We start from the raw sequence: 23,745 nt of genomic DNA on the forward strand, positions 1-23,745 counted from the left end.
CCAAGGACACGAGCTGTTCCAGTATAATAAAATATAAAACAAGAATAGTCATACCAGATATAGATTTTAGATATGATTATATATGAATATCATTAATCATTAGTTGGTAGTAATTACTCTTTATCCCAATATTATAATAATCCCCGCTCTATAATCATAACCTAGGAAAAACCAGGCCATACAGAGATAGGAGCTGAGGGGACATAGTGAGGTGTGACCAGAAGACAATGTGAGCCTTCTGTTATGCCTGGACAGGGCCACCAGAGGGCTCCTTGGTCTAGTGGTGATGCCAGCATCTGGGAAGATGCCCGTTGCCAGGCGGACTGTGGTCTAGCGGTAGCAAAAGGTGTCAAGGAACAACACCCGCTACTTAGCAGACCGGTAAAGGGAGTCTCCTTTCCCCGGGGGAGTTTACAGAAGACTCTGCTCCTCCACCTCTTGTGGAGGGCCTGACACCAGTCAGGCTTTCCCGCAGTTATGTGGAGGCCTAACCGTCTCCCTGTGATGCTGTGGTTCAGTGGTCACGCTCCTAGTCTGCCTTCATGTTCCATCCTGTACACCTGGCACTGCCTTCTAGATAGCAGTGGTAAATTAGTGAGAGTACTAATAGTCTCTGATATGTAGAAATGATGGCGTAAGCTGTCTTTCTCTTTGTCTTCTCTCTCTCTCTGCCTCAGCTGCCAGGCAGGGAAGGGCCCCCTGTCCAGTGGACATGTGACCCACGTGACCTTACCTATCATTGGAGAAGGCTCACATTCTTTACCCTGTCCCTTTTGCTTTGTATACAATAAATAACAGCGCAGCTAGACATTCGGGGCCACTACCGGTCTCCGCGCATTTGTGGTAGTGGTCCCCCGGGCCCAGCTGCCTTTTCTTTTATCTTTGTCTTGTGTCTTTATTTCTACACTCTCTTGTTGCCGCATGCAGGGAGAGACCCACCGACCCTGTGGGGCTGGTCCCCTACAGAAATGATTTATTTTCTTCTAGCTGTTCCAAAAATAAAGCATACAAAAAACTTTAAAGTCACAAATGTAAACTATTGTCAGAACAGAATGTTAAACATTTTTTCATTATTAGACATCATTAAATATAAATAAGTGATGAATAATATAGAAAATAATACTTATTGTTTAAGAGGCATAGATGTGTGATGGAAATAAAAAGTCTGCATTCATTTAAGTTAGGTTACATTTATTTGTGGACACAAACAGGCCCACGTATGAGAGGAGAGAAAGGCAGAGGAGGGGAGCAGCGGGGAGGATGGTGCAGACTGGGTGGGCCCTGCTGGGCACACAGGAACCTGGAGCCTTTAGGGAGAGCACAGACTAGACTGGGCTTTCACTCTAACAGAACCCCCGGCTTCCCTGGACAGAACAGGCCCAAGTGGGTCATGGTAGCCACACAGAAACTGGAAAGGTGCTTGCTGGGTCCTCCAGGAAGAGGGATAAGGGCTTGAACCAGGGAGGCAGGGGTGGCGTAAGGATGTGCTTTTGAATGTGTGTGGAAGGTCGTGCTCACAGAGTTTTCTAATGGATGTGGTCAGCAAGGGGAAGGCAAGACCAAGGATGAGGCCAGAATGTTCCCCTGAGCACCTGGAAGGAAGGAGCAGTGTCCACAGAGGACTTCAGAGGGGAGGCTTTCAGGGGCGATAATTCTGAAATCTCCCTGACATCCAAATGGGAACAGGACACAGACAGCTGAATGCAAATGCCTAGAGTTCAGGAGAGGGGTCCAAGCTGAAGATGTTTCAATGCACAGCTGGAGTAGTGATGATCACAGATGAGGTAAGGAAGGGGTGATGACAGGCCGAGAAGAGGACACACATTTGTCATTGGTGCTTTCATGACAACATATGTTATCTTCAATCTTTTTGATAATAGTCACCCTAACAGGCATGAGATGATGTCTCATTGTGGTTTCGATTTGCATTTCCCTGATGACTGGTGATGTTGATCATTTTTTCTCTGCCTGTTGACCATTTCTGTGTCTTTGGGGAACTCTCCATTCAAGTCCATCACGCCTTTTCAAATCAGATTATTGGTTTTCTTGCTGTTGAGTTGTTTGAGTTCCTTATATATTCTGGATAGTAACCTTTTACCACACGTGTGGTTTGCAAATATCTCCTCCCTTTCCATAAGTAGTCTTTTGCCATAAGTAGTCTTTTGTGATTGTTTCTTTTGCCATGCAGAAACAAACTAAAACAACTTTTTAGTTTGATGAAATTCCATTTATCTGTTATTGCCTTTGTTGCCTGTGGTTTGGTGATGTCAACTTAAACATCACACAATTACCAATTTGGAAGAAAGAGCTTTATTTCTTACAAAGGATTACAGCCTGCAAGGTGACCATCCAGACAGACTGGGAAGCAGAGCCTGCAGAAGAGGCTCAGAGAAAAGCACTTTAAGGGAGGGAGGAGAAAGGCAGGAATTTAAACCGAATGGGCTGGCCAAGTATACACATTCAACAGGTTATAGAAGGAGCTTTGAATATTCAAGAAGGGGTTTTGACCCAAGCATATTGAACAAACACGCATGTTACATATAATCCATGTTCACCTTAGGATAGAGACTTAACATGTAAATGTATTACAATTAGGCCCTATACGTCAAAAGGTCTTTTGAGGACACAGCAGCCCTCAAGTGCACAGCCTCTGTAAAACCTGCCATAACCAGTCCATGCTCCATGTTCTTATCAAGAGAAAGTTACTGAAATCAGTCTTTTGTCCAATCACAAGGGTGTGTGTGGGGTCAGTGTCTGGTGGTGAGCTGTACATTGTTTTAATATTACTTATATCGAGACCAGTGCTTACTTAGCTACCAGAGAAAAATAAACATATTGTGGCAGTTAGAACATAGTTTATTCTCTAAGTGTAGGGGTGTGTAATTTAACCCTTGCCTGGCATGGCCTTAGGTCTTGTATATGATTTGGTATCTCATTGCCACAGAGTCTGTTCTGCCAGTCTTATGACCTCCATTTTCACAATAAGGCTAATAAGTTGCTGTATCTCAACTGCAAAAGGAAGGGGCTATAATGAGGTGCGTCTGACCTCTCGTCCCATTGTAGCTGCAACTCAGTTTTTAAGATTTCTCTGGGGTCCCCTTGGCCAAGAGGGGGTCTGTTCAGTTGATTACAGGGCTTAGGATTTTATTTTTAGTTTACAGTATCTAAAAAAATCTGTGCCCAGATAATGTCAAGAAGCTTTTTTTCCTATGTTTTCTTCAAGGAGTTTTACAGTTTCAGGCCTTACATTTCCATCTTTAGTCCATATTGAGTTGATTTTGTTTACGTCTGAGATAACTGGCAATGGCAGCTTTGATGAACATGTGTGAAAGGGTAGGGGACTTGACTGGAAGCTAGTTTGGAAAATAACCAAAGAAAGGAAGGTAGGAAGAGTGACGACAAACAATCTCTTGAGGAGTTTTGCTGCAAATGTTACCCACCCTTAGCCGGGTGAGTTGGCCCTAGTGGGTCCTTTCTCTGCCCCCTGCCACTTATGCCAATAGAATGAGACCAGGATCGGCAAAGCAGAGAAGAAACTTTATTCAATTGATCAAGAAATGGAGAAAGGGAGTTCATGTGCAAAGCACCTTCTCCCAGGGGTTGGTAAAAGGAGATCTTAAGGGCCCTTAGGGCTGGTAGCTGGAGACTGAGGCGGGCAGATCTGGAAAAAGGTGGGTTCCTCCAGGAGGGGCTGAAGTGTGCACGCTCTTGTGTTTTCTTTTGCACTTGGCACCTTCTGTGCCTAGCAAGGCACAGTTCTCGCCCCTGAGTGGAGATTTTAGTATGGTAATGAAGCAAGAAATCAGGTCAAGGCCTGCACTGGGGCAGGAATCCAGGTCCAGGCAGCACTTCTGGGCTGAACTCATCCCCTGGCTGGTTCCTGTTGCTGGCTCCCAGTCTTTGTTTGTGGCAGCAAGCAGAGCTGCAAGCACAGGTTAGTTTCACAGGTTTTTGGGGCTTCCTGAGAGAACTGGGGTCATGTTGCGGAGACACAAAAAGGAACAGAGAAATGGATCTGGAGAAGAAGAATTTTCCTCAGTTCTTTCCCCATAATCTCCCAGAGGTGCTCAAATTCATAGACAAAGAAAGCAGAAAGATGGTTGCCATGGGCTGGGGGCAGGATGGAATAGGAAGTTATCATTTAGTTGGTACAGAGTTTCAATTTGGCAAGATGAAGAAATTTCTGGAGATCAATGATTAATAATTGCATAAGAGTGTGAATATACTTAGTGCCACTTACCTGTGCACTGAAAAATTGTTAAAATTATAATTTTTTAATGTATATTTTAACACAAATTTTAAAAAGCACTAAATATTTGATCAGCCTCCTTGCCAAATAAGAAAAACTGATGGCAAATAATCACATGAAAGCATTCTCAACACCATTTGCTGTTATGAAATCGCAGATTAGAACCAGAACGAGGTAGCAGTACATACCTATTAGAATGGCTACAAAACAAAACCAAAAGAAATTTTTTTTTTATCCTGATAATACCAAATGTTAATGAAAACGTAGAACAACCAGAACTCACATATTCTGCTGGTGGGAATATAAAATGGTACACCCACTTTGGAGAACAGTTTGGCAATTTCTTATAAATTCGAACTTACACATATGACCAAGCACCCGACTCCTGGGTATTTACCCAAGAGAAATAAAAAAACCAGTGTCCACACACAGAAATCTGCATGTGAATATTTATACTAGTTTTACTTTATAGTCACCAACACCTAGAAACAATATGAATGTTCACCAGCCAGTAAACGTATACAAAATGGGGATCTATGAAAACAATGAGGTATGAGTCAGCAATTTAAAAACAACAACAAATTATTGATATAAACACCCAGTCACATGGACGAGCCTCAAATGCATTAAACCAAGTGAATGAATCCAGATTTTAAAGGCTACATTTTGAATGATTCCGTTTATATGACATTCTTTAAAAGGCATATCAGTAGGGATAGAGAAGAGATTAGTGTTTTTACAGGAATTAAATAGGGAGGGACAGTTGTCTACCAAGGAACATCAGGAGGGAATGTTTTAAGTAATGGCACTTGGTAGTGTCTTGACTGTGGTTGTGCGTATATAGCTACATACATCTGTCAAACGTCAAATAATTGCATATGAGAAATACTCAATTGATGAAATTGATGGTACCTAAATTCAAAATACACTAGAGATGACACTACACTCTCACTAGAATTGTTAAAATATAAAGACTGATAATACCAAGTGTTAACACGGGTGTACAGCTACCGGAATTCTGGCGCATGGCTGGGAGTAGTGGTAAAAGTCAAAGCCATTTGGATAACAATTCTGCAATTCCTACAAAAATTAAATATGCAGGTATTATTTGAACTAAAAATTCCACATCTTTTGTATAAATAAGTATAAAAACATGTCTATAAAAAGACTTCTACCTGGATACCTATAGAAAAAACCTGGAAAATCTTAAATGTCTATCAATAGGTGAGTAAATAAAAGATAACAGTATACCCATAAGATGGAATACTACTTAGCAATAACACATTGTGAACTACAGGCATATTCAACAGCTTGGCTCAGTTTCAAAAAATGATTGCTGAGTGACAGAATACAGACAAAATTTTTTAGTATATTTCTAGGAAATTCTCAAGTAGACAAACTAACTCACCATGACAGCGGGTATATTGATGATTGCCCAGCATAAGAGATGGGAATGGTGAGCTGCAAAGAAACATGGAAAACCATTAGAGTGGAAGAAGTATTGTGTATCTTGACTGTGGCAGTCACAGCGGGGCTGCATACGCTTATGAAAACTCAGTGAAATGAACATTTCAGGCGTGTGCACTTTATTTCATGTAAATTATGCCTAATAAAGTACACTAAATACATCCAGTGAAATTCACATCTTCATATTTAACATTCTGATCCATAAATGCAATATAATTTGCTTTACTGTTAAGACCAAATTATTGCATTTCCTATTATGTGCTACATTCTTACTTTTTAAAGAACTTACAAGGTATTATGTTACCTATTAAAGACTCAATTCCTTATATATTAAGAATGCAAATGGCTCTCTACATTAGCAAGGACAAATGAACATTTATCTAGATAATACTGTTAAAAGATTTTACTAATATATGGTACCAAATATTATTATGCCCTGGATTTTGAGGATTTGCCAGATGCATACTACACAGAGTGAGATGGAAAATCATGTCACTGAACCTAAAATTCGTCTTATCTATAAACAGAATGGGCCAGGACATTTAATTGTGTGCTTGTCAGGAAGGTCATAGCTGGGTACAGTCAAATCTGTGCCACAGGATCTAGGAAGGCAGATTTCCAAATCTCAGATAAGAGATCAGCATGGCCACATTGTCTGAGTTTTTTTTTTTTTTTGAGACGGAGTCTTGCTCTGTTGCCCAGGCTGGAGTGCAGTGGTGTGATCTTGGCTCACTGCAAGCTCCGCCTCCTGGGTTCACGCCATTCTCCTGCCTCAGCCTCCTGAGTAGCTGGGACTACAGGCGCCCACCACCACACCCAGCTAATTTTTTTTGTATTTTCAGTAGAGACAGGGTTTCACTGTGTTAGCCATGATGGTCTCGATCTCCTGACCTCATGATCCACCCGCCTCGGCCTCCCAAAGTGCTGGAATTACAGGTGTGAGCCACTGCACCTGGCCTGTCTGAGACTTTTGACAAACAAGAGGGAGCAAGAGGGTTAGGAAACTTGTGAAAAACTAAATTCCAACAAGACAATTAATGCCCAAACAAGCAACTCACGAAAGAAAAAGACAAATAGTCATAAACATAAAAACTAAGCCTGAAATTTTAATTTTGTCTGTATATTCCAGTCATATTATTGGAAAATATTATGTCTTTGGGCCACATGTAACTGTGAGAAGCACATTTTTTCATGAAAGGAAATGCTAATCTCTATGATGAGGACCTTAAAAAAATCGCTCCTGCCCACACTACACTGAGAGGCAGCATTAACCAAAAAGAAGTTTCTTCTACACTGGTTCATAGAACATGCATTCTTCTTTATGTTTTACATGAAGATGCTGCATGGTTCTTATTTTGGAGGTGTCATTGAAACTGCAAATCTGTATACTATTTATCAGGGAAAAATTCTATAGTCACATTTCTTTAAAAATACCCAATATGCTACCATGACACATGGCAAACTCATCAGTGTCCGCAGCTCTAAAGCCAGACAGTGTGTGTGTGCTAAGGACGTGAGGCTATGGATGGGGAGCATCTCAAGGGTAGGGGCCAGGTCAGTGCTCTCTCTTCTTCTCTCCATCCCCACCTACACACAGATGCTCACTATATATTTGGTGAATGAATGAATGGCTGCCACCTTCACTACACCTAGGACCACTCTTCATTTTTCCAGTCCCAGACACTCCCACAGACCCTACAGAATCCTACATCCTGCAGGATTGACTATTTCACGGCTCAAAATGAGGCTGTGACTATCTGGGGCCAGAAGTGACCAGTTCCCAGATGTAAACAGTGGTGCACAGAAAAACACTTCAGAGTGAGAGGGTTTTAGACACAGGTGTCCCATGCTTCAGATGTCCCCAGAGGTCCTGGTCCAGGCTCTGGCACTGGATGGAAGACCCGAGGTGGGAGGCAGGAAGTGGTCTCTGCTCCTTCTCTGCTCCCCTCTGGGCAGGTCTCTGAGGTCACTTGGCTTTGCAGTCTCCCTCCACTCTTTGCAGAGGCGGATGACCTCTGACCACATGTGGGTTTGAGGTTCCTCTTCTGTGAACTGCCAAGATCTCGTGCTCCTCCCCACAGTCCTCTTCTCTACTCACACAGGAAGCCCAGGAAGCCTCTGCCTCAGAGATGCTGCCGCTGCTGCTGCCGCTGCCCCTGCTGTGGGCAGGTGAGTGGCCCCGGGGAGAGGGCCCGTAGGGATGAGCCCATCTGACCCTCATGTCTCCACAGGGGCCCTCGCTCAGGATGCAAGATTCTGGCTGGAGATGCCAGAGTCCGTGACAGTGCAGGAGGGTCTGTGCATCTTTGTGCACTGTTCAGTCTTCTACCTCAAGTATGGCTGGAAAGATTCTACCCCTGCTTATGGCTACTGGTTCCGGGAAGGGGTTAGTGTAGACCAGGAGACTCCAGTGGCCACAAACAACTCAACTCAAAAAGTGCAGAAGGAGACCCAGGGCCGATTCCACTTGCTCGGTGATCCCTCAAGGAACAACTGTTCCCTGAGCATCAGAGACACCAGGAGGAGGGACAATGGTTCATACTTCTTTCGGGTGGTGAGAGGAAGAATAAAATTTAGTTACAAATATTCCCAGCTCTCTGTGCATGTAACAGGTAAGGCACGGGCTCCAGGAGTGGCACAAGGGGAAGGTTATGGGGGCCACTGGGAAGGGCTCAGATGGGACTCGTGTCCTGGAACGGGGATGGGAATAAAACATGTCAGGCTCAGGGGAAGAACTGGACCAGAGCCTGAGATTCCCACAGGGCTGCACCTTGGATCCCCCTCCTGATCCTGCATCCACACCTCTGTCCTCAACAGCCCTGACCCACAGGCCCGACATCCTCATCCCGGAGTTCCTAAAGTCTGGCCATCCCAGCAATCTGACCTGCTCTGTGCCCTGGGCCTGTGAGCAGGGAACGCCCCCCATCTTCTCCTGGATGTCAGCTGTCCCCACCTCCCTGGGCCCCAGGACCCTCCACTCCTCAGTGCTCACGATCATCCCACGGCCCCAGGACCACGGCACCAACCTCACCTGTCAGGTGATGTTCCCCGGAGCTGGTGTGACCACGGAGAGAACCATCCAGCTCAGTGTCTCTTGTGAGTGATGGGGCCAGGATGCCTGGGTCCCTGAGGGTGTGATGGGGAGAGGACCAGGAGAGAGGAGGTCCAGGACTGGGGCCACTTGGTGGCTGTGTCTTGGAGGCCTTGCTGAGTAGGGGAACTAGAAGGACCCAAGCTGTCAATTGACATTTCTGCGGGCTTCTAGAGGAGCGCCTACCTTCATCTCACTCCCACCCCAACTAAATGAGAAATCCTCTCTTGCTGGCTTAGATCCTCTAATGAACCCAGTGACTGAAGCCTCCCTGGAAGACGGCACAGGTAGGACAGAGCCCCCATCTGGAGGCTGGAGGAGCAGGGCCTTCAGCTCAGGGAAGAGCCAGGCTCCTGCCTCATCCTGACTCACCATGGTAACCAGAGACTCCTTGTTGGCCAACTCAGGGACTCTCCCTATCCTCAGCTCCCATGGACACCTGAGCACCTGTCTGCAGGGACCAGCCCCACAGGGTTGGTAGGTTTTTCTCCCCATGTGCGGAGACAAGAGATTGTAGAAATAAAGACACAAGACAAAGAGATAAAAGAAAAGACAGCTGGGCCCAGGGGACCACTACCACCAAGATGCAGAGACCGGTAGCGGCCCTGAATGCCTGGCTGTGCTGTTATTTATTGGATACAAAGCAAAGGGGGCATGGTAAAGAGTGTGAGTCATTTCCAATGATTGATAAGGTCACGTGAGTCACGTGTCCACTGGACAGGGGGCCCCTTCCCTGTCTGGCAGCTGAGACAGAGAGTGAGAGAGAGACAGCTTATGCCATTATTTCTGCATATCGGAGACTTTTAGTACTTTCACTAATTTTGCTACTGCTATCTAAAAGGCAGAGCCAGGTGTACAGGATGGAACATGAAAGCAGACTAGGAGCATGACCACTGAAGCACAGCATCACAGGGAGATGGTTAGGCCTCCACATAACTGTGGGTGGGCCTGACTCATGTCAGGCCCTCCACAAGAGGTGGAGGAGTAGAGTCTTCTCTAAACTCCTCCGGGGAAAGGGAGACTCCCTTTCCTGGTCTGCTAAGTAGCGGGTGTTTTTCCTTGGCACTGATGCTCCTGCTAGACCACGGTCTGCTTGGCAACGGGTGTCTTCCCAGATGCTGGCGTTACCACTAGACCAAGGAGCCCTCTAGTGGCCCTTTCTGGGTGTGACAGAAGGCTCACACTCTTGTCTTCTGGTCACTTCTCACTATGTCCCTTCAGCTCCTATCTCTGTATGGCCTGGTTTTTCCTAGGTTATAATTGTAGAGCGAGGATTATCATAATATTGGAATAAGGAATAATTGCTACAAACTAATGATTAATGATATTCATGTATAATCATGTCTATGATCTTGATCTAGTATAACTCTTGTTGTTTTATATATTTTATTACACTGGAACAGCTCATGCCCTCGGTCTCTTGCCTCGGCACCGTGGTGGCTTGCCACCCACACCTGTCCGCAGACTCCTCCACAGACTCCTCCAAACACGCACCCCTTGGCCCCACAATAAGGACTGAGTGATATTCACACAGCAGGACTAGCCTTTGAGCCCCTTATCATCTACCTCCTGAATACTCTTCCAGCCTTAACTTTTAATTTTTCCCAGTAGTTTAATGTACTTCTGGACAGGTGATCTAATCGCATGGGCAAAAATGCTAAATCCACAGCAGAGTCTGTCCTCAGATGCTTGTCCTCCTCCCCAGAATCAACCAGTGTTCATCCTGGCTGCTCTGAGCCCTGGTGTATTCCCTGGAAGGATCTCAGAGGTCGTTTGGTATCATCAGCACAGACTGTCCTCACTCTCAGACTGTGTAGTGTTCCATTGAAGAGTTGGATCCTAATTCTGTATATATCTTCTTGAAATGGAATATCATGTTTCTACCAACAGAAACAATGGATTGAACAGTCCTCTATCTACTTTGCCAGTGTATCTCTATGTCTGCGGAATCAGTTCCTTAAAGCAAAATAGCTGGGTCTTATGTTCTTTCTGATTTTGAGAGATATGGCCAAATTGTTCTCAATCAATGGTGGACATGTTTACATTCCCAACAGCATGGGGTGACAGTGTTTTCTTTTCTTTCTTCCTTTTTTTTTTTTTTTTTGAGAATCTCACTCTGTCGCCCAGGCTGGAGTGCAGTGGCGTTGTCTCAGCTCACTGCAACTTCCGCCTCATGGGTTCAAGCAATTCTCGTGCCTCAGCCACCCGAGTAGCTGGTAGACTACAGGTGCCTGCCACCATGCCCGGCTAATTTTTTGTATTTTAGTAGAGATGGGTTTCACCATGTTGCCCAGGGTGGTCTCCAACTCCTGAGCTCAGGCAATCTGTCCACCTCAGCCTTCCAAAGTGCTTAGATTACAGGCATAAGCCACCGCACCCAGCCGAAAGTGTGTTTTCCTCAACCCAACGTGGAATGAAACCTTTTGCTTTTTGCCAGTATTAGGTGAAAATTGGTATCTCCATATAATTTTATTTATATGTACTTTTTAATTGACATAAAATTCACATAACATTAAATTCACAATTTTAGTCATTTTAAATTGTACGGTAAACTAGCTTTTAGTCACATATTGTACAACCATAACCACGATCTAATGCCAGAACATTTTCTTTACTCCAAAAATCCACTCTGTACCCATTAAGCGTCACTTCCCATTATCCCCTCCTCTGGCAAGCACTAATCTGCCTTCTGTCTCTACAGATTTGCCTATTTCTGACATTTCATATAAGTGGAATCACACAAAAAACAGCCTCTTGTGTCTGATTTTTTTTTCACATAACGTAATGCTGTCAAGATTCACCCCAGTACTATGCATGAATACTTCATTCTTTTTGAAACCTAATATCCCATTGTATGGAGAGACCATGTTTTGCTCATTCATTGTTCAGTTGATGGACATTAGAGCTGTTCACACTTTTTGGCTGTTACTGATAATGCTGCCAGGAACATTCATGTACAACTTTTTGTTGGAACCTATGTTTTTATTTCTCTTGAGCATAGCCCTAGGAGTGGAATTTTTAGGTCATATTGTAATTCTGTGTCTAACTTTTTGAGGAAATGCCAGACTGTTATCCAGTGTCAGCACCACTTTACATTGCACCAGCAATGTACAAAGTTGCAAATTCTCCATTTTCCTTTTTTTAAAGAACTACGGCCTTCTAGTGCATGTGAAGTAGTAACTCCTTGTGGCTTCAATAGGCATTAACATACTGATAAATGGTATTGAACATATTTTCACAGACTAATTGATATTTGTATCTTTTTGGAGAAGTTTTCACTCAAGTTCTTTGTCTACTTTTTAATAGATTAATTTGGGTTGTTTGTAATTTGAGTGGTTTGTAAATTACATGCCCTTTATATATGCTGGATACTACGCCCTTATCAGATCTGTGCTTTACAAATGTATTTTCCCATTCTGTGGGTTGTCCATTCACTTTCTTGATAGTGCCAATCAATGCAAAATAGTTTTTAATTCTGATAAAGTCCAAATTATGTCTCATTTCTTCTTCCAACTGCTGGACAGTCAGGGAACAGTTTAGGGTGAGCCCTGGGCTGATGTGATATAACCAAGGATGCAGGAAGGATCTGAAGAACCAATGTCCAAGTTGTCTTGGGAGAGGAAGGACATGGATTGTGGTTTAGCAGGTGAATGGGCCTCATCCCACCTTTTTGCAGGGAAATCAGGAACCGTGGCAGAGGTGGTTGTTTTGGCCATGGGAGTAGTGGCTGTGAAGATCCTGCTTCTCTGCCCCTGCCTCATCATCCTCAGGTGAGCACTGCCTGAAGACCAAGGGCAGGCATGGGGAGGGCACAGGACATGATGCTGAATCCCAGAATCTCAGTTCTGAGGGTATGCAGACAGTTTACGTAGTCCTGGGGCCAGGATGGAGGCTGAATTGGTGGTGAGAATTACACATGGGCCATTTGTGGTCAGTTTGTGTCTGTCCCAACTGAGGGCCAAATGCCAGGATGGGGAGCTTCCTGCTGTCATCAAGGAGGTCTAGACCTGCTCTTCCTCCCCGTGATCCCTCCAGCCTCTTAACAGGGCACAGGAAGGCGAGTTGGCTGCCCTTTGCTCCCCTCATGTGGCCACACTTACAGGTCCTTATCTCTTCACTCAGTGTCAGTTTCCTCAAGAAGAAAGCGGTGAGGGCAGTGGAGGTTGAGGAGAATGTATACGCTGTCATGGGTTAATCTCTCAGGTGAGTGATGTGGGCCTCTCATCCTTCAACATCCTGCTGTACACCTCCTCCACAATGGCCTTCAGGATTGCTCTGCCCATCATGGCCAAAGTTAAGCCAACTGTCTTCCTCCTCTAACCCACTTTTCCTGGGATGTGGGTTCTTCATCCTGCAGATGACACAGAGACCTCATCTCTAAAGTCAGAACCAGGGTGTGGGTCTCCATCTTGACCCCCCTCCCTTCTCCAGATCCCATAAATTACTAGCTCTTGTCCCTCCTTCTCCTAAGCAGGGCTCATCTTGATACCCTTTTCTCCATCCTGACCCTGGTCATTTTTGCGGCCTCACCTCTTCCCTGGTCACTGAACCCTTTTCACCTCCTGCCTCCATCTCTCCCCAACACAGGCCTCCAGACTGTGCTTCCAGATGTCTCCTCATCCAGTTCCTCCACAGTCTGAATGGCCATGATTCCTCTTCATTGCTGGAGAATGAAGTGCAAATGCCACCGCCTGGACTGAAGGCCTTTCACAATCTGTCTTCCGCTGGACTCTGCTCCTGATCCCCCTTCTCCTTGCATCACCCAAAGTCTCCCCACACCCACCAGGCCAAGCCCTCTGTGATTCTGAGACTTTGCATGTGTAGTTCCTTCTTCTGAAATGGCCTTCCTCCCCATTCCTGCCAATCCAGGTCCTTATCATCCTTCAGGTTGTCTTAAATGTCACCCACGTGTGTGTATTTTTGTGTAATTCTTGTATGATATTAAGTGGAGATGTGGCATTTGTTCATTAATTTGTAGACATATTCAGTAACTATAGTGAATATATATAATTACTATGTGCCAGCATTTCTGTATGTGCAAGAAGTTCATCAATAGATATAGACTCAAAGATCTCTGTCATCGAGCTGTTGTTCTGAAGAGCAGAAGGATACAAATAAAAAGAAATAAGTAAAATATTTTTTCTCATGTTAGACAGAAATATTTGTTTAGAGAAAAATAACACAAGGAAATAAGCACAGACTATACTGGGAAACAGTTTCTATATCTGATAGTGGAAAGAGGTGACATTTAGGCAAAGACATGGAGGTGCTGAAGAGGCAGGCTGAGTCTGAATAAGAGAAAAGCATCCCAGGAAAAGGATAAGGGGAAGAGCAAGTGCATTGCTCAGAGGCAGCAGCAGGCCTGGGGATTGTGGACTCAACCAGAGCCCCATGTCTTAGAGCAGAGGAAGGGTAAGGAGGGGAGCAGCAGGAAGGATGCTGCAGACTGTGTGGGGTGTTGCAGTGCATACAGGAACCTGGAGCCTTTGGGAAGGGCAGAGACACAACTGGACTCTCACTTTGACCTCAAATGCCTGGGTCAGAGCAGGCCCAAGTGGGTCACGGCAGCCACAGGGAGACTGGGAAGGCACTGCTGGGTCCTCCAGGAGGAGGGATGAGGGCTGAGCCAGCGAGGCAGGGTGGGGTGAGGACATGTTTTTGGATGTGTGTGGAAGATCAAGCTAATAAGGATCACAGGCTAACGACGTGTTCAGTGAGGGGAAGGCAATACCAATGACGAGGCCAGAATGTTCCCCTGGGCACCTGGAAGGAAGGAGCTGTGTCCATAGAGGACTGAAGAGGGAAGGACTTTCTTAGGGAATGATTAATTCTGAGAATCCACCTGACATCAGAATGGGAATAGGAGGGAGACAGCTGGATGTAATTGTCAGGAGCTCAAGAGAGGGGTCCAGATTGGAAATGTTACAATGCACATTCAACAACTTGGTTCAGTTTCCAAAAATATTACTGCTGAGAGGACAGAATACAGACACAAATGAGTACATTTCTAGGAAATTCTCATGTGGACAAAAGTAACTCACCATGAGAGAGAGCATATCAATGGTTACCCAGCACAGGAGGTGAGAATGGTGAGCTGCAAAGAGGCTTAGAAAAAGCAGAGTTATGTGGGATATGAGAACTGAGCACAGGTGGGTAGGAAATGTAGGAAATGAAGTTGGAGAGACATGGAGGCTACAAATATTGCAGTGTCCTGAGTCCATTATACTTATTTATGCATTTGAGCAAAAGAGTGAGATGAAATGACACTTACTTTAGTAGGGTCACTCAGGCTGCAGTGTAAGAAAGTATAGACCAGAGGAGACCAGATTAGTGGATACAGAGATAATCCAGTGAAGAGATGATGCAGACACAGTCCTGGGTAAGAATGATGAATCTCATGTGGAGAAGTTGGGTTCTGGACACATCTTGAGGATGAAGCCAATAGTATTTGCGAATGGAGTGACGGAGTGCACGTAGGATAAGAGCAAAGATAGCTCACAGCCTCTGCTTGATAGGTGCCACAGATGTCACAGGTGAGTCCACAGATATCATAGATGTCATGGATATCCATGAAGACATCCATGACCTCAATAATATCATGGAGAGTCTGATTACACCTCCATAGATGTCACAGATGCCCACAGGTGCCAAAGATGATGGCCATGTGGTTACCCAGAATTGAGACTTAAATAATTTAACTGCCAACAACTAAAATTGCCAACCCTCAGGAGGAGAATATTCTCAAGTGTAAATCAAATATTGTTTTGGTTGCTGTAATTTGGAGGTGGTTCTGAGCCACCCATGTAGGGATCGTAGGTAGAAGGCAGGAGTCTGAAGCTCAGGAAAGGGGTCCAGGTGGGAGACACACAGGTTTGGGAGCCTCCACATTAAGGTTTGATGGCGGATGAACCCACAAAGAGGAGAAGGGTTCCACAGACAAAGCCACGGGACCCTCCAGCATTTAGTGTCAGGGAGAAGAGGTGGAAACAGCAAGAAGACTGTATAGAGCAGCCACTGAGGAGAAATGAGTGACCAGAAGAGTGCAAGTTCAGGTGCTGGTGGCCAACGGGGGCTGGAGTTTCAAGGAGAGACTGGTCATTTGTTTCAAATGCTGGTAAGTCTGGTAAGATAGGGTTTGAGAAACGACTATTTGAATTTAGCTAAGTGGTATCACAACTGGTATTGACAAAAGCAGATCTGGCCGCCTAGTAGAGGAAGATCTCTTGACTAGAAAGAGTTCAAGAGAGAATGGAAGGAGAGGAGGCAGAAACTGTCAGTGCCAAGTACTATTTGGAGAAACACTGCACCAAATCTAGAACCAAGAAATGGGTCTGCAGCAGAATATGGTCGTGCCCTGTAGACTCGCCATTTCTGGCAGCATCTGCTCTTGTGTCTCTCATGATACCATGTTCCGTTTGTGTAGGGCTTTTCACCCCTTGAGCTAACTGCATTCCCATGGCTTCCCCTACCACACTGTGAGCTCCACAAGGTCAAGGTTGGATCTAATTAGGCCTCCATCATTCTACTCTCTCCTATTCAGCTGCACACCGTCAAAATTTACAATTACCTGTATGTTTCTGTCTTCATCCCCTGAAGTACTGGAAGTCACAGCCCCCACCCCTGCTCTGGTCTGCTTTGCTCCCTCCTGAGGATCCAGTGTCCAGCACATAGGAGGTCCCAGAGATCTGGGGTTCAGCTCAGGTTCAACAGATGTATGACCTTGGTAAGTACCAAGTATCAACCGGTAAGTGTTACCTGTGTTGCTTAACTGAGTAAGTGAAGCCTTAATTCAGAAACATTTGATGAAAAAAAAAATGGAAGAGTAAACAAACATCCTGTCAGATCCAAATTTTCTTAATGGACTCTCTTTGCTTACTCTCCAGCCACCTCCCCACTGTCCTGCTCGGAACTTCTTTTCTCTCCACATGGAACATCAGAAGAGGTCCAAGTTACATGGCTCCTCTGACCTCTGAAGCTCTTCAGGGGCTGCCCCCACCATGGGGTGAGGAGCTGCATTATGCTTCCTTCAGCTTTCATGGGATGAATCCTTCCAAGGGCACCTCCACTGAATACTCACAGGTCAGGACCCAGTGAGGAACTCACAAGAGCATCAGGCTCAGCCAGAAGATCCAGATCCTCTATAGGCAGGGGGCCAAAGGCTGATTATTGGAGATTTAATACCCCACAGGCAATGGGTTTATAGACATTATGGAACTTTCCTGCTATATTAACATCATCTTAGACTTTGCAAGCAGGGAGTCCTGGAATCAAATCTGTGCTCTTTCATTTGCTAAGTGTATGATATCATGCAAGCTCCTTAACGTTCCATGTCTCCATTTTGTGCTCTGTAGAATGGGTGCAAGACGTCCTACCTCACAGAAATATTGTGAGAATTAAATAAAGCTACACATGAAAAACACCACTCCTGGTGCATAGTGACAGTTTGGTGCATAACGGTTCCTTCTCCCTTGAACAGAAGGCGTTAGTGACATTTGGTCCAGAGTCATGGTGGTCTCATCCCTAAAACTGTATCAGCAACATGTCTGTCTCACTCGATGCTCAAAACCCCACCAGAGATGTCTTCCCTGACTTGCCCTCTAACATCATCTCTCTCTACTCCTGAATCTTTTCTTTCCATCTCACCTGTCTGCTGTCAAATTTTCTGTCTCCTTTAGGTCCTGCTACAGGCAAAGCCAGGTATTAGCACTTCGGGAATTTTCTAAAACTCAGGGCTGAACATAGTCAAAATAGTTACCTAGCTCCTCAACCCACAAGAATAATCTGAAGCTTCTCAACGTGAAATTCTAAGTAAGGGATCAGCAAACCTCATTTGTAAAAGGCCAGATAGTAGATATTTTCAGCTTTGCAAGTCATAAGGTCTCTGTTGCAACTATTCAACTCTGCCATTGTAGCACCAAAGCAGCCACAGACAATCTGCAAATGAATTGTATGGCCGTGTTCTAGCAAAATGATATTTACTAAAACAGGCACTCCACGGGCTGTAGTGTGCTGGCCTCTACTCTAGGTTCCTCTGAATCTCACCCAGTCTACTTCTCAATGGCACATCCTACACTCAAGCCATGCTCTGTGGACCCCATTCAGATGCATCTCTCCCTGTTGGTGTGCATCCACGTCCCTCCTCCACGAAGAGCTGTCGCCATGCCATCATCAGACTAACACCTTCTTATTTTTCAAAACGACCTCAAAAGTGGATGTCTACATTAAGAAGACAGAGGGAAGCAGAAGCTCTAACCACCTTCCTAAAAAGCCTAAGTGAAATAATAAAAATCATTTTAAGAAAAACAGCCCCAACTTTACCAGCAGCACCCAAACCATGACGGGGTGAACACATTATGCCATAAGTTCATAATGACCCTTAAATAAACAGATGGAAGATTCTGGTGTTGCTTTAAAAAGCCATGATGCAAAAACCTCACTCCCTTATCCCCCAAAGGGACAGCTGAGTCACATGTCTTTCTATGATAACGGCTGGCTGGTGATAGGGATCAATCTGTCCGCTAAAACATTAAAAGTTAACAATTAGATTTCCGGTCCAGACTAGATGACATCAGCCCATTTTGTCCCTGCTCCAACTCTCTAGGCAAAACTATAAATCTGGTAGATGGTTCAAGAGACACCAAAGGAGAACTCTGAAGAGTGATAAGAAGAAGCTGATCTGGTTTAAGACCCCATGACTGGAGGAACAACACAGAGGCCAGGGATCTTGCATCTCCCCCAACCTGAGGGAGGACACCCCACCATTTCACAGCCCCTGACCCAGCAGCAGAAGGCAGCTAGGCGAGCTCCTAAGGTTCATCCTCTCCTGGGTGGAAGGGGAGCCCCCCACCAACATCAGGAGAGTCCCACATCACTGGAAAAGGGGATCAATGTGAGCCAGAAACAAGTGGCCATGAAGCGCTATCATTCTCCATCAGGCCTGAGACTCTCCTTTTCAGCCCAGAGATACTGGGACCAGTGAGCAGAACTGGAAAAAGAGATCCAGTCATAGTGTCTAATATTCCTGACCCTTGGTTTGCTCCTTTATCAATTGTAAAGTCTAGTCTCTTACTTTCAGAAGTGTGTGTGTGTGTGTGTGTGTGTGTGTTTGTGACACAGAGAGAGAGAGAGAGAGACTGGTATAAAGCAAGATATTTAAAAAGCAGTACAGAGGTAAGTAAACAGAGGAGCTTACCAAGCCTCCTCCTTCCCTGTGGCTCAGCCAGGTGGCATGGACAGACATTGTCCACAGGAGGGACACTGCTTGTGAGTTAACTGGAGCAGTGGGAAAAGGGGCCAGAGAGAAGAGCCCAGCACCACCCAGTCCTGATTGTCTGCCCCACCCCTGACTCCATCCATCCCTCTCAAGCAGGCCTGGACACTTCTCACCCCTCTACCCTTCTGGGCTAGGACTAGGACCCTAGCCTCTGGGTTCAAGACCTTCTGCAGAGTTGGGAAGTATCTGAGCTCAAATTGTCACAGACAGTGACAGCTCCCCTGCCTGGGTCTTCCCAGGGGCCAGAATGTCTCCTAGTGGGTGGAGCATCATTCCTGGAAGCTGTGAGGCAGAACCTTGATCAGACTCCAGTGCAAAGGTGGCAGGAGCCCAGGGAAGAGTCCGGTGACTTCCTAGGTTAATGAAGCTGGTCAGGGGTAACTGAGACCCTCCAGGGTGTGCTTTCATCCTCAGACTTGGGCTCCTTACTCCCTATGGGTATTCACTAGGGATTGGTGTAGTTCCGGGAAAAGGATAGAATACATGAGTATCCCCAGTAATTAGATGGGAATAATAAAGCTGATCTTGGGTATCACCGGTAGGAAAGTGTTAATCACTCAAGATTCTTAGGATATTTTACAGCTATTACAAGACCTTGGGAAACAAACTTTCCTTGTGATGTTGCAGCTGTCCTCCCACTAGGCCTGAATAACTGCAAGGCTGCTACTTCTCTTTCTCCATCTGAGCAGATTTTCACTTTTTCATTCTGTGAAAAGATTTTCCTCTTTCTGTGTTTTCTGGCATTTGTGTCTGAAGCCTTCTGTTCTCTCTCCGTGTGTGATCTCAGACACTCCAGGGCTCTCACCCCTGATTTCTCCCTAGACACTTCCTGCAGCTTCTGTCTAGCTCAGGCTGTCCTGATCCCCAGAGTCATGAAGTGGCAGGAGGTCTGGGCCCTGTTGATAGGGCCCTGAGACCTACAGAGAAGAACTTCATGCCCTTGCAACATTCCCCTATGTGTGCCTTTCTGAGGGCTCAGGGGTGCCCATGCAGGGGCCTGGCTTCCTCCACATCTGTGGCCTTTCCAGGATCTACTACACCAGGTGATCACACTCTCCCCAAGGTAATCCCTTATCTAACCTTATCTAAGTCTCCCAAATCCTACAACAGGACTCGCCAGCTGGTCCTCCCCAGAGCTAGCCTTTTTTTTTTTTGAGACGGAGTCTCACACTGTCGCCAGGCTGCAGTGCATTGGTGTGATCTCAGCTCACTGCAACCTCAGCCTCCAGAGTAGCTGGAACTACAGGTGCGTGCCACCATATCCGGCTAATTTTTCTATTTTTGGTAGAGGCGGGGTTTCACCATGTTGGCCAGGATGGTCTCAATCTCTTGACCTTGTGATCTCCCCACTTTGGCCTCCCAAAGTGCTGGGATTACAGGCATGAGCCACTGCGCCCGGCCCACAGCCAGCCTTTTCAGGCATCTGACATCACTACTGTTTTTTTCCTGGCAGGGTTGGAGACCTCTAGAGAAGGAAGGTGAGAAATATTTGAGTTCCTTTCTCAGGACAGAGGAAGATCCTGGACATGGGAGCCCAAAGGGAAGGTCCAGACATGGAGACTGCATGATCATTAGCTCCCAAACCTCTCTCTTCTCTCCTAACCCGCCTTTGCACATCAGAGAAGCTCTTTGCTGATTTGGCCCTGCCATACACAGAAAAACCAAAGGACTTCTATTCACTCTTATATCTGGCTTCCAAAACTATTCCCTATAGTTGTGAATAAGCAAAGCAGGGAGAAGGAAGACATATATATTTTTATAATGCTTTATTTACCAAAATTAAAGAAGTACTTTATGCAAGATTGTGCTACTTGTGTGTTTACCTTTCTGTAGATTTGGTAAGCCTGCCAATCAACACATATTTATCACCTACTGCGCGCAAAGCAAGTCCACAGTGCTTTTGAAAGTTGTACGTCTTTGCCTTCAGGGACTCACTTTCCACAGTGGGACTTCAGTACGCAGTGAGGAAACTTATCCTCTCACCTGCTCCCTGCCCACCTCCAATCTGTTCTCCACAGGGAAGACAGAGTAAATTCTAAAAATCCACTTTTCTGCTCCCTTCAGTGGCTTCCCATCACCCAAATGGGAACAGCAGAAATTCTTAAGATGAGTCCAAGGTGTCACATGCAGTATCATATATATGATATACATATATGTATACACATATATGTACATAGTATGTGTGTGTGTGCATATATATATATATATATACACATATATACATATATATACACATATATACACACTATGCAGCCACAGAAAGGAATAAAATCATTTCCCCCAGCAACATGGATGTAGCTAGAGGACATTATCCTAAGCAAATTAACACAAATAGAAAACCAAATATTGCATGTTCTCATTTATAAGTGAGAGCTAAACATTGGTTATACACAGACATTAAAACGGGAAAAATAGACACTGGGGACTCCAAAAGGGGAAAGCAAGGGAGACAGGCAAGTGTTGAAAAAATTCCTATTAGTCACTATGCTCTCACTATTTGGGTGACAAGATCAATACAAGCCCAAACCTCAGTATCACACAATACACCCTTGTAACAAACCTGCACATGTACCCCCTGAATCTAAAATAAAATTTTTAAAAATGCTAGATTCAGATAATCACAGAAGGGTGTTCTCCAGAAATTACAAAATTTTCTATTGGAGACACCAGGAATCTTATTTTCCTTATTCTAAATTCCTTACAATTCTTAAAGTAAGTATGAGTATTTAATGAGCACCTAGTATGTACCAATCAGTTTTCTAAGAAGGGTGGATTTGGCAGTAAATGGAAGAGATACAATACTCTTTATGGAGCTTACATTTTAATGGTGGGATAGTCAGGTATAAGGAATAATTAAGTAGATTATAAGTTGTATTGATTGATGATAAGAAGTTTGGAGCCTTTTGGCTATAATTGCCACCTTCCAGCAATGCCAAAAGAAAAAGAGGAGAGGCACCTGATATATGTTCTGTAAGCATTTTAGATAAAATGGAATTGTTCCTTTGGCCACATAGATGCTAACCTATAAGAAAGGTGATGTAGACATCAAAGGAATGGGTGCTGCTCAAAAATGAATGCCCCACAAATGTTACCATGCCAAAACTGGAAGACTCTGCGATATTACCCAGCATGGTGTTGGCATTGTTGTAAACAAACAAGCTAAGGGCAAGATTCTTGCCAAGAGAATTCATGTGCGTCTTGAGTATATCAGGCACCCTTAAGAATTGAGATAGCAGCCGGGCATGGTAGCTCACACCTATAATCCCAGCACTTTGGGAGGCCAAGGCAGGTGGATCACGAGGTCAGGAGATCGAGACCATCCTGGCTAACACGGTGAAACCCTGTCTCTACTAAAAAATACAAAAAATTAGCCGGGTGTGGTGGCGGGCGCCTGTAGTCCCAGCTACTCGGGGAGAATGGCGTGAACCTGGGAGGCAGAGCTTGCAGTGAGCCGAGATCATGCCACTACACTCCAGCCTGGGCAACAGAACAAGACTCCGTCTCAAAAAAAAAAAAAGAATCGAGATAACTTCCTGAAACACGTGAAGGAAAATGATCAGAAAGAGACAGGGAGGGGGACGGGGACGAGGACGAGGACAAGGATGAGGATGTGAAGATGGAGTTGGAGATTTAGTGAAGATGGGCAAACCTGGATTTCCTCGGACCGTGGAGCAGAGAGGATGAAGAACGTGTTTGAGGCCAAAGGGGTCAAGCGGTGGGTAGGGGTGGGGGGCTGCAGCCAATCACTGACTGGCTTATGGATGATTGACATAAAGGCTGGGTTTCCAGGGAGCCCAGTAACTCACAGCGTGAACCCGATTAACTGGTCTACACAGGCGGTAACCGATTAACTGGTCTACACAGGCGGTAACCGTGTGACTAACGACTGAGTGCCTTACAGGCGATGACCTCCTAAGAGGCTGACTGGCAGGAGCCCAGGTAACTGCCGGCCAGGGCAGGCCATGGGGGCGCGTTACCTGGTTGTCTGAGGAACTGGCTGGCGAGGGGACTGACGCTGACTCTCAGGGCGCTGCCCTGGTCACGGCCTCAGCTCCTCACGGGCCGCCTCACTGGGGCGATGGCCACTGGCTGCCCTCGGGCTGAGCAGGTGACTGGCGTGGTGGAGGCGGAGGAATGCGCAGCGGGCGCCTGGTGACCTCTTGAGGGTCCGCGGTCTTGCCTCGTGACTGATCCAGAATTGGGCTTGGACCCCACAAGGGGCTCGGGGGCCTGAGGGTGACACTGGCGGCCTCACGGGCCTGGGCTGCCCCACGCTCCAAGGGTCAGCTGACTGAGGGACGCCCCGCTCTTCTGGAAGCCCATTTTGCACAGCCGGGATACAGGTCCCGCAGCCAAGGACTGCCAGGGACGCCCACAGGCCAGGCACTGCTGTGAGGCCAGGAATCCTCCGTCAGCCGCGGAGAAAGCGGTGTGAAGGCTCTGCTGTCGCCCTGGGCCCAGCCCGCGCGCCTCGCACGTTGTGCGTCTACCCCACAGCCAATCAGTGGCTGCACAGGCCTCTTTAGTAGCCAATCAGCAGCTTCAGGTGCCTATTGCGCAGCAGATCTGCGAGGCAGATGGAGCTTTCCCCCACCGACACTTGCCTCTGGGAGCTGACGCACAGCCAGTCAGGAGCTGAAAGTGCAAGTCCCTCCCCGCACCTTC

The 23,745-nt window shown here is 45.9% G+C and overlaps 1 protein-coding gene and 1 long non-coding RNA gene across 2 annotated transcripts in view; one reads left to right on the plus strand and one right to left on the minus strand.

The window, feature by feature from the left end:
• LOC105740370 overlaps nt 1–23,539 on the minus strand; it is a 31,189-nt gene extending 7,650 nt beyond the window's left edge. Inside the window, exons 1-2 of the long non-coding RNA XR_001116396.2 lie at nt 23,058–23,539; nt 5,658–5,710 (exon numbers count right to left, since the gene is read on the minus strand). This is a non-coding gene — a long non-coding RNA (uncharacterized LOC105740370). The remainder of the gene's footprint in view (nt 1–5,657; nt 5,711–23,057) is intronic.
• On the plus strand, nt 7,828–13,943 carry LOC100592112 (myeloid cell surface antigen CD33-like). The gene is made up of 7 exons (XM_012509857.2): nt 7,828–7,885; nt 7,948–8,328; nt 8,534–8,812; nt 9,047–9,094; nt 12,484–12,577; nt 12,936–13,010; nt 13,395–13,943. The coding sequence occupies exons 1-6, from the start codon at nt 7,846–7,848 to the stop codon at nt 13,000–13,002; spliced, it is 909 nt and encodes a 302-aa protein (XP_012365311.2). The 5' UTR covers nt 7,828–7,845; the 3' UTR covers nt 13,003–13,010; nt 13,395–13,943.
• Nucleotides 23,540–23,745: the final 206 nt, after the last annotated feature.

The sequence above is a fragment of the Nomascus leucogenys genome, chromosome 10 (genome assembly GCF_006542625.1).
Source record: "Nomascus leucogenys isolate Asia chromosome 10, Asia_NLE_v1, whole genome shotgun sequence".
NCBI lineage: Eukaryota > Metazoa > Chordata > Mammalia > Primates > Hylobatidae > Nomascus > Nomascus leucogenys.

Excerpts from the sequence above, each read along its gene's own strand:
- LOC100592112 (XM_012509857.2), top strand. The coding sequence starts at position 7,846 with ATGCTGCCGCTGCTGCTGCCGCTGCCCCTGCTGTGGGCAG. Across the intron at positions 7,886-7,947 it reads GCTGCCCCTGCTGTGGGCAG|GGGCCCTCGCTCAGGATGCA; the intron begins GTGAGTGGCCCC and ends ATGTCTCCACAG. Across the intron at positions 8,813-9,046 it reads CATCCAGCTCAGTGTCTCTT|ATCCTCTAATGAACCCAGTG; the intron begins GTGAGTGATGGG and ends TTGCTGGCTTAG.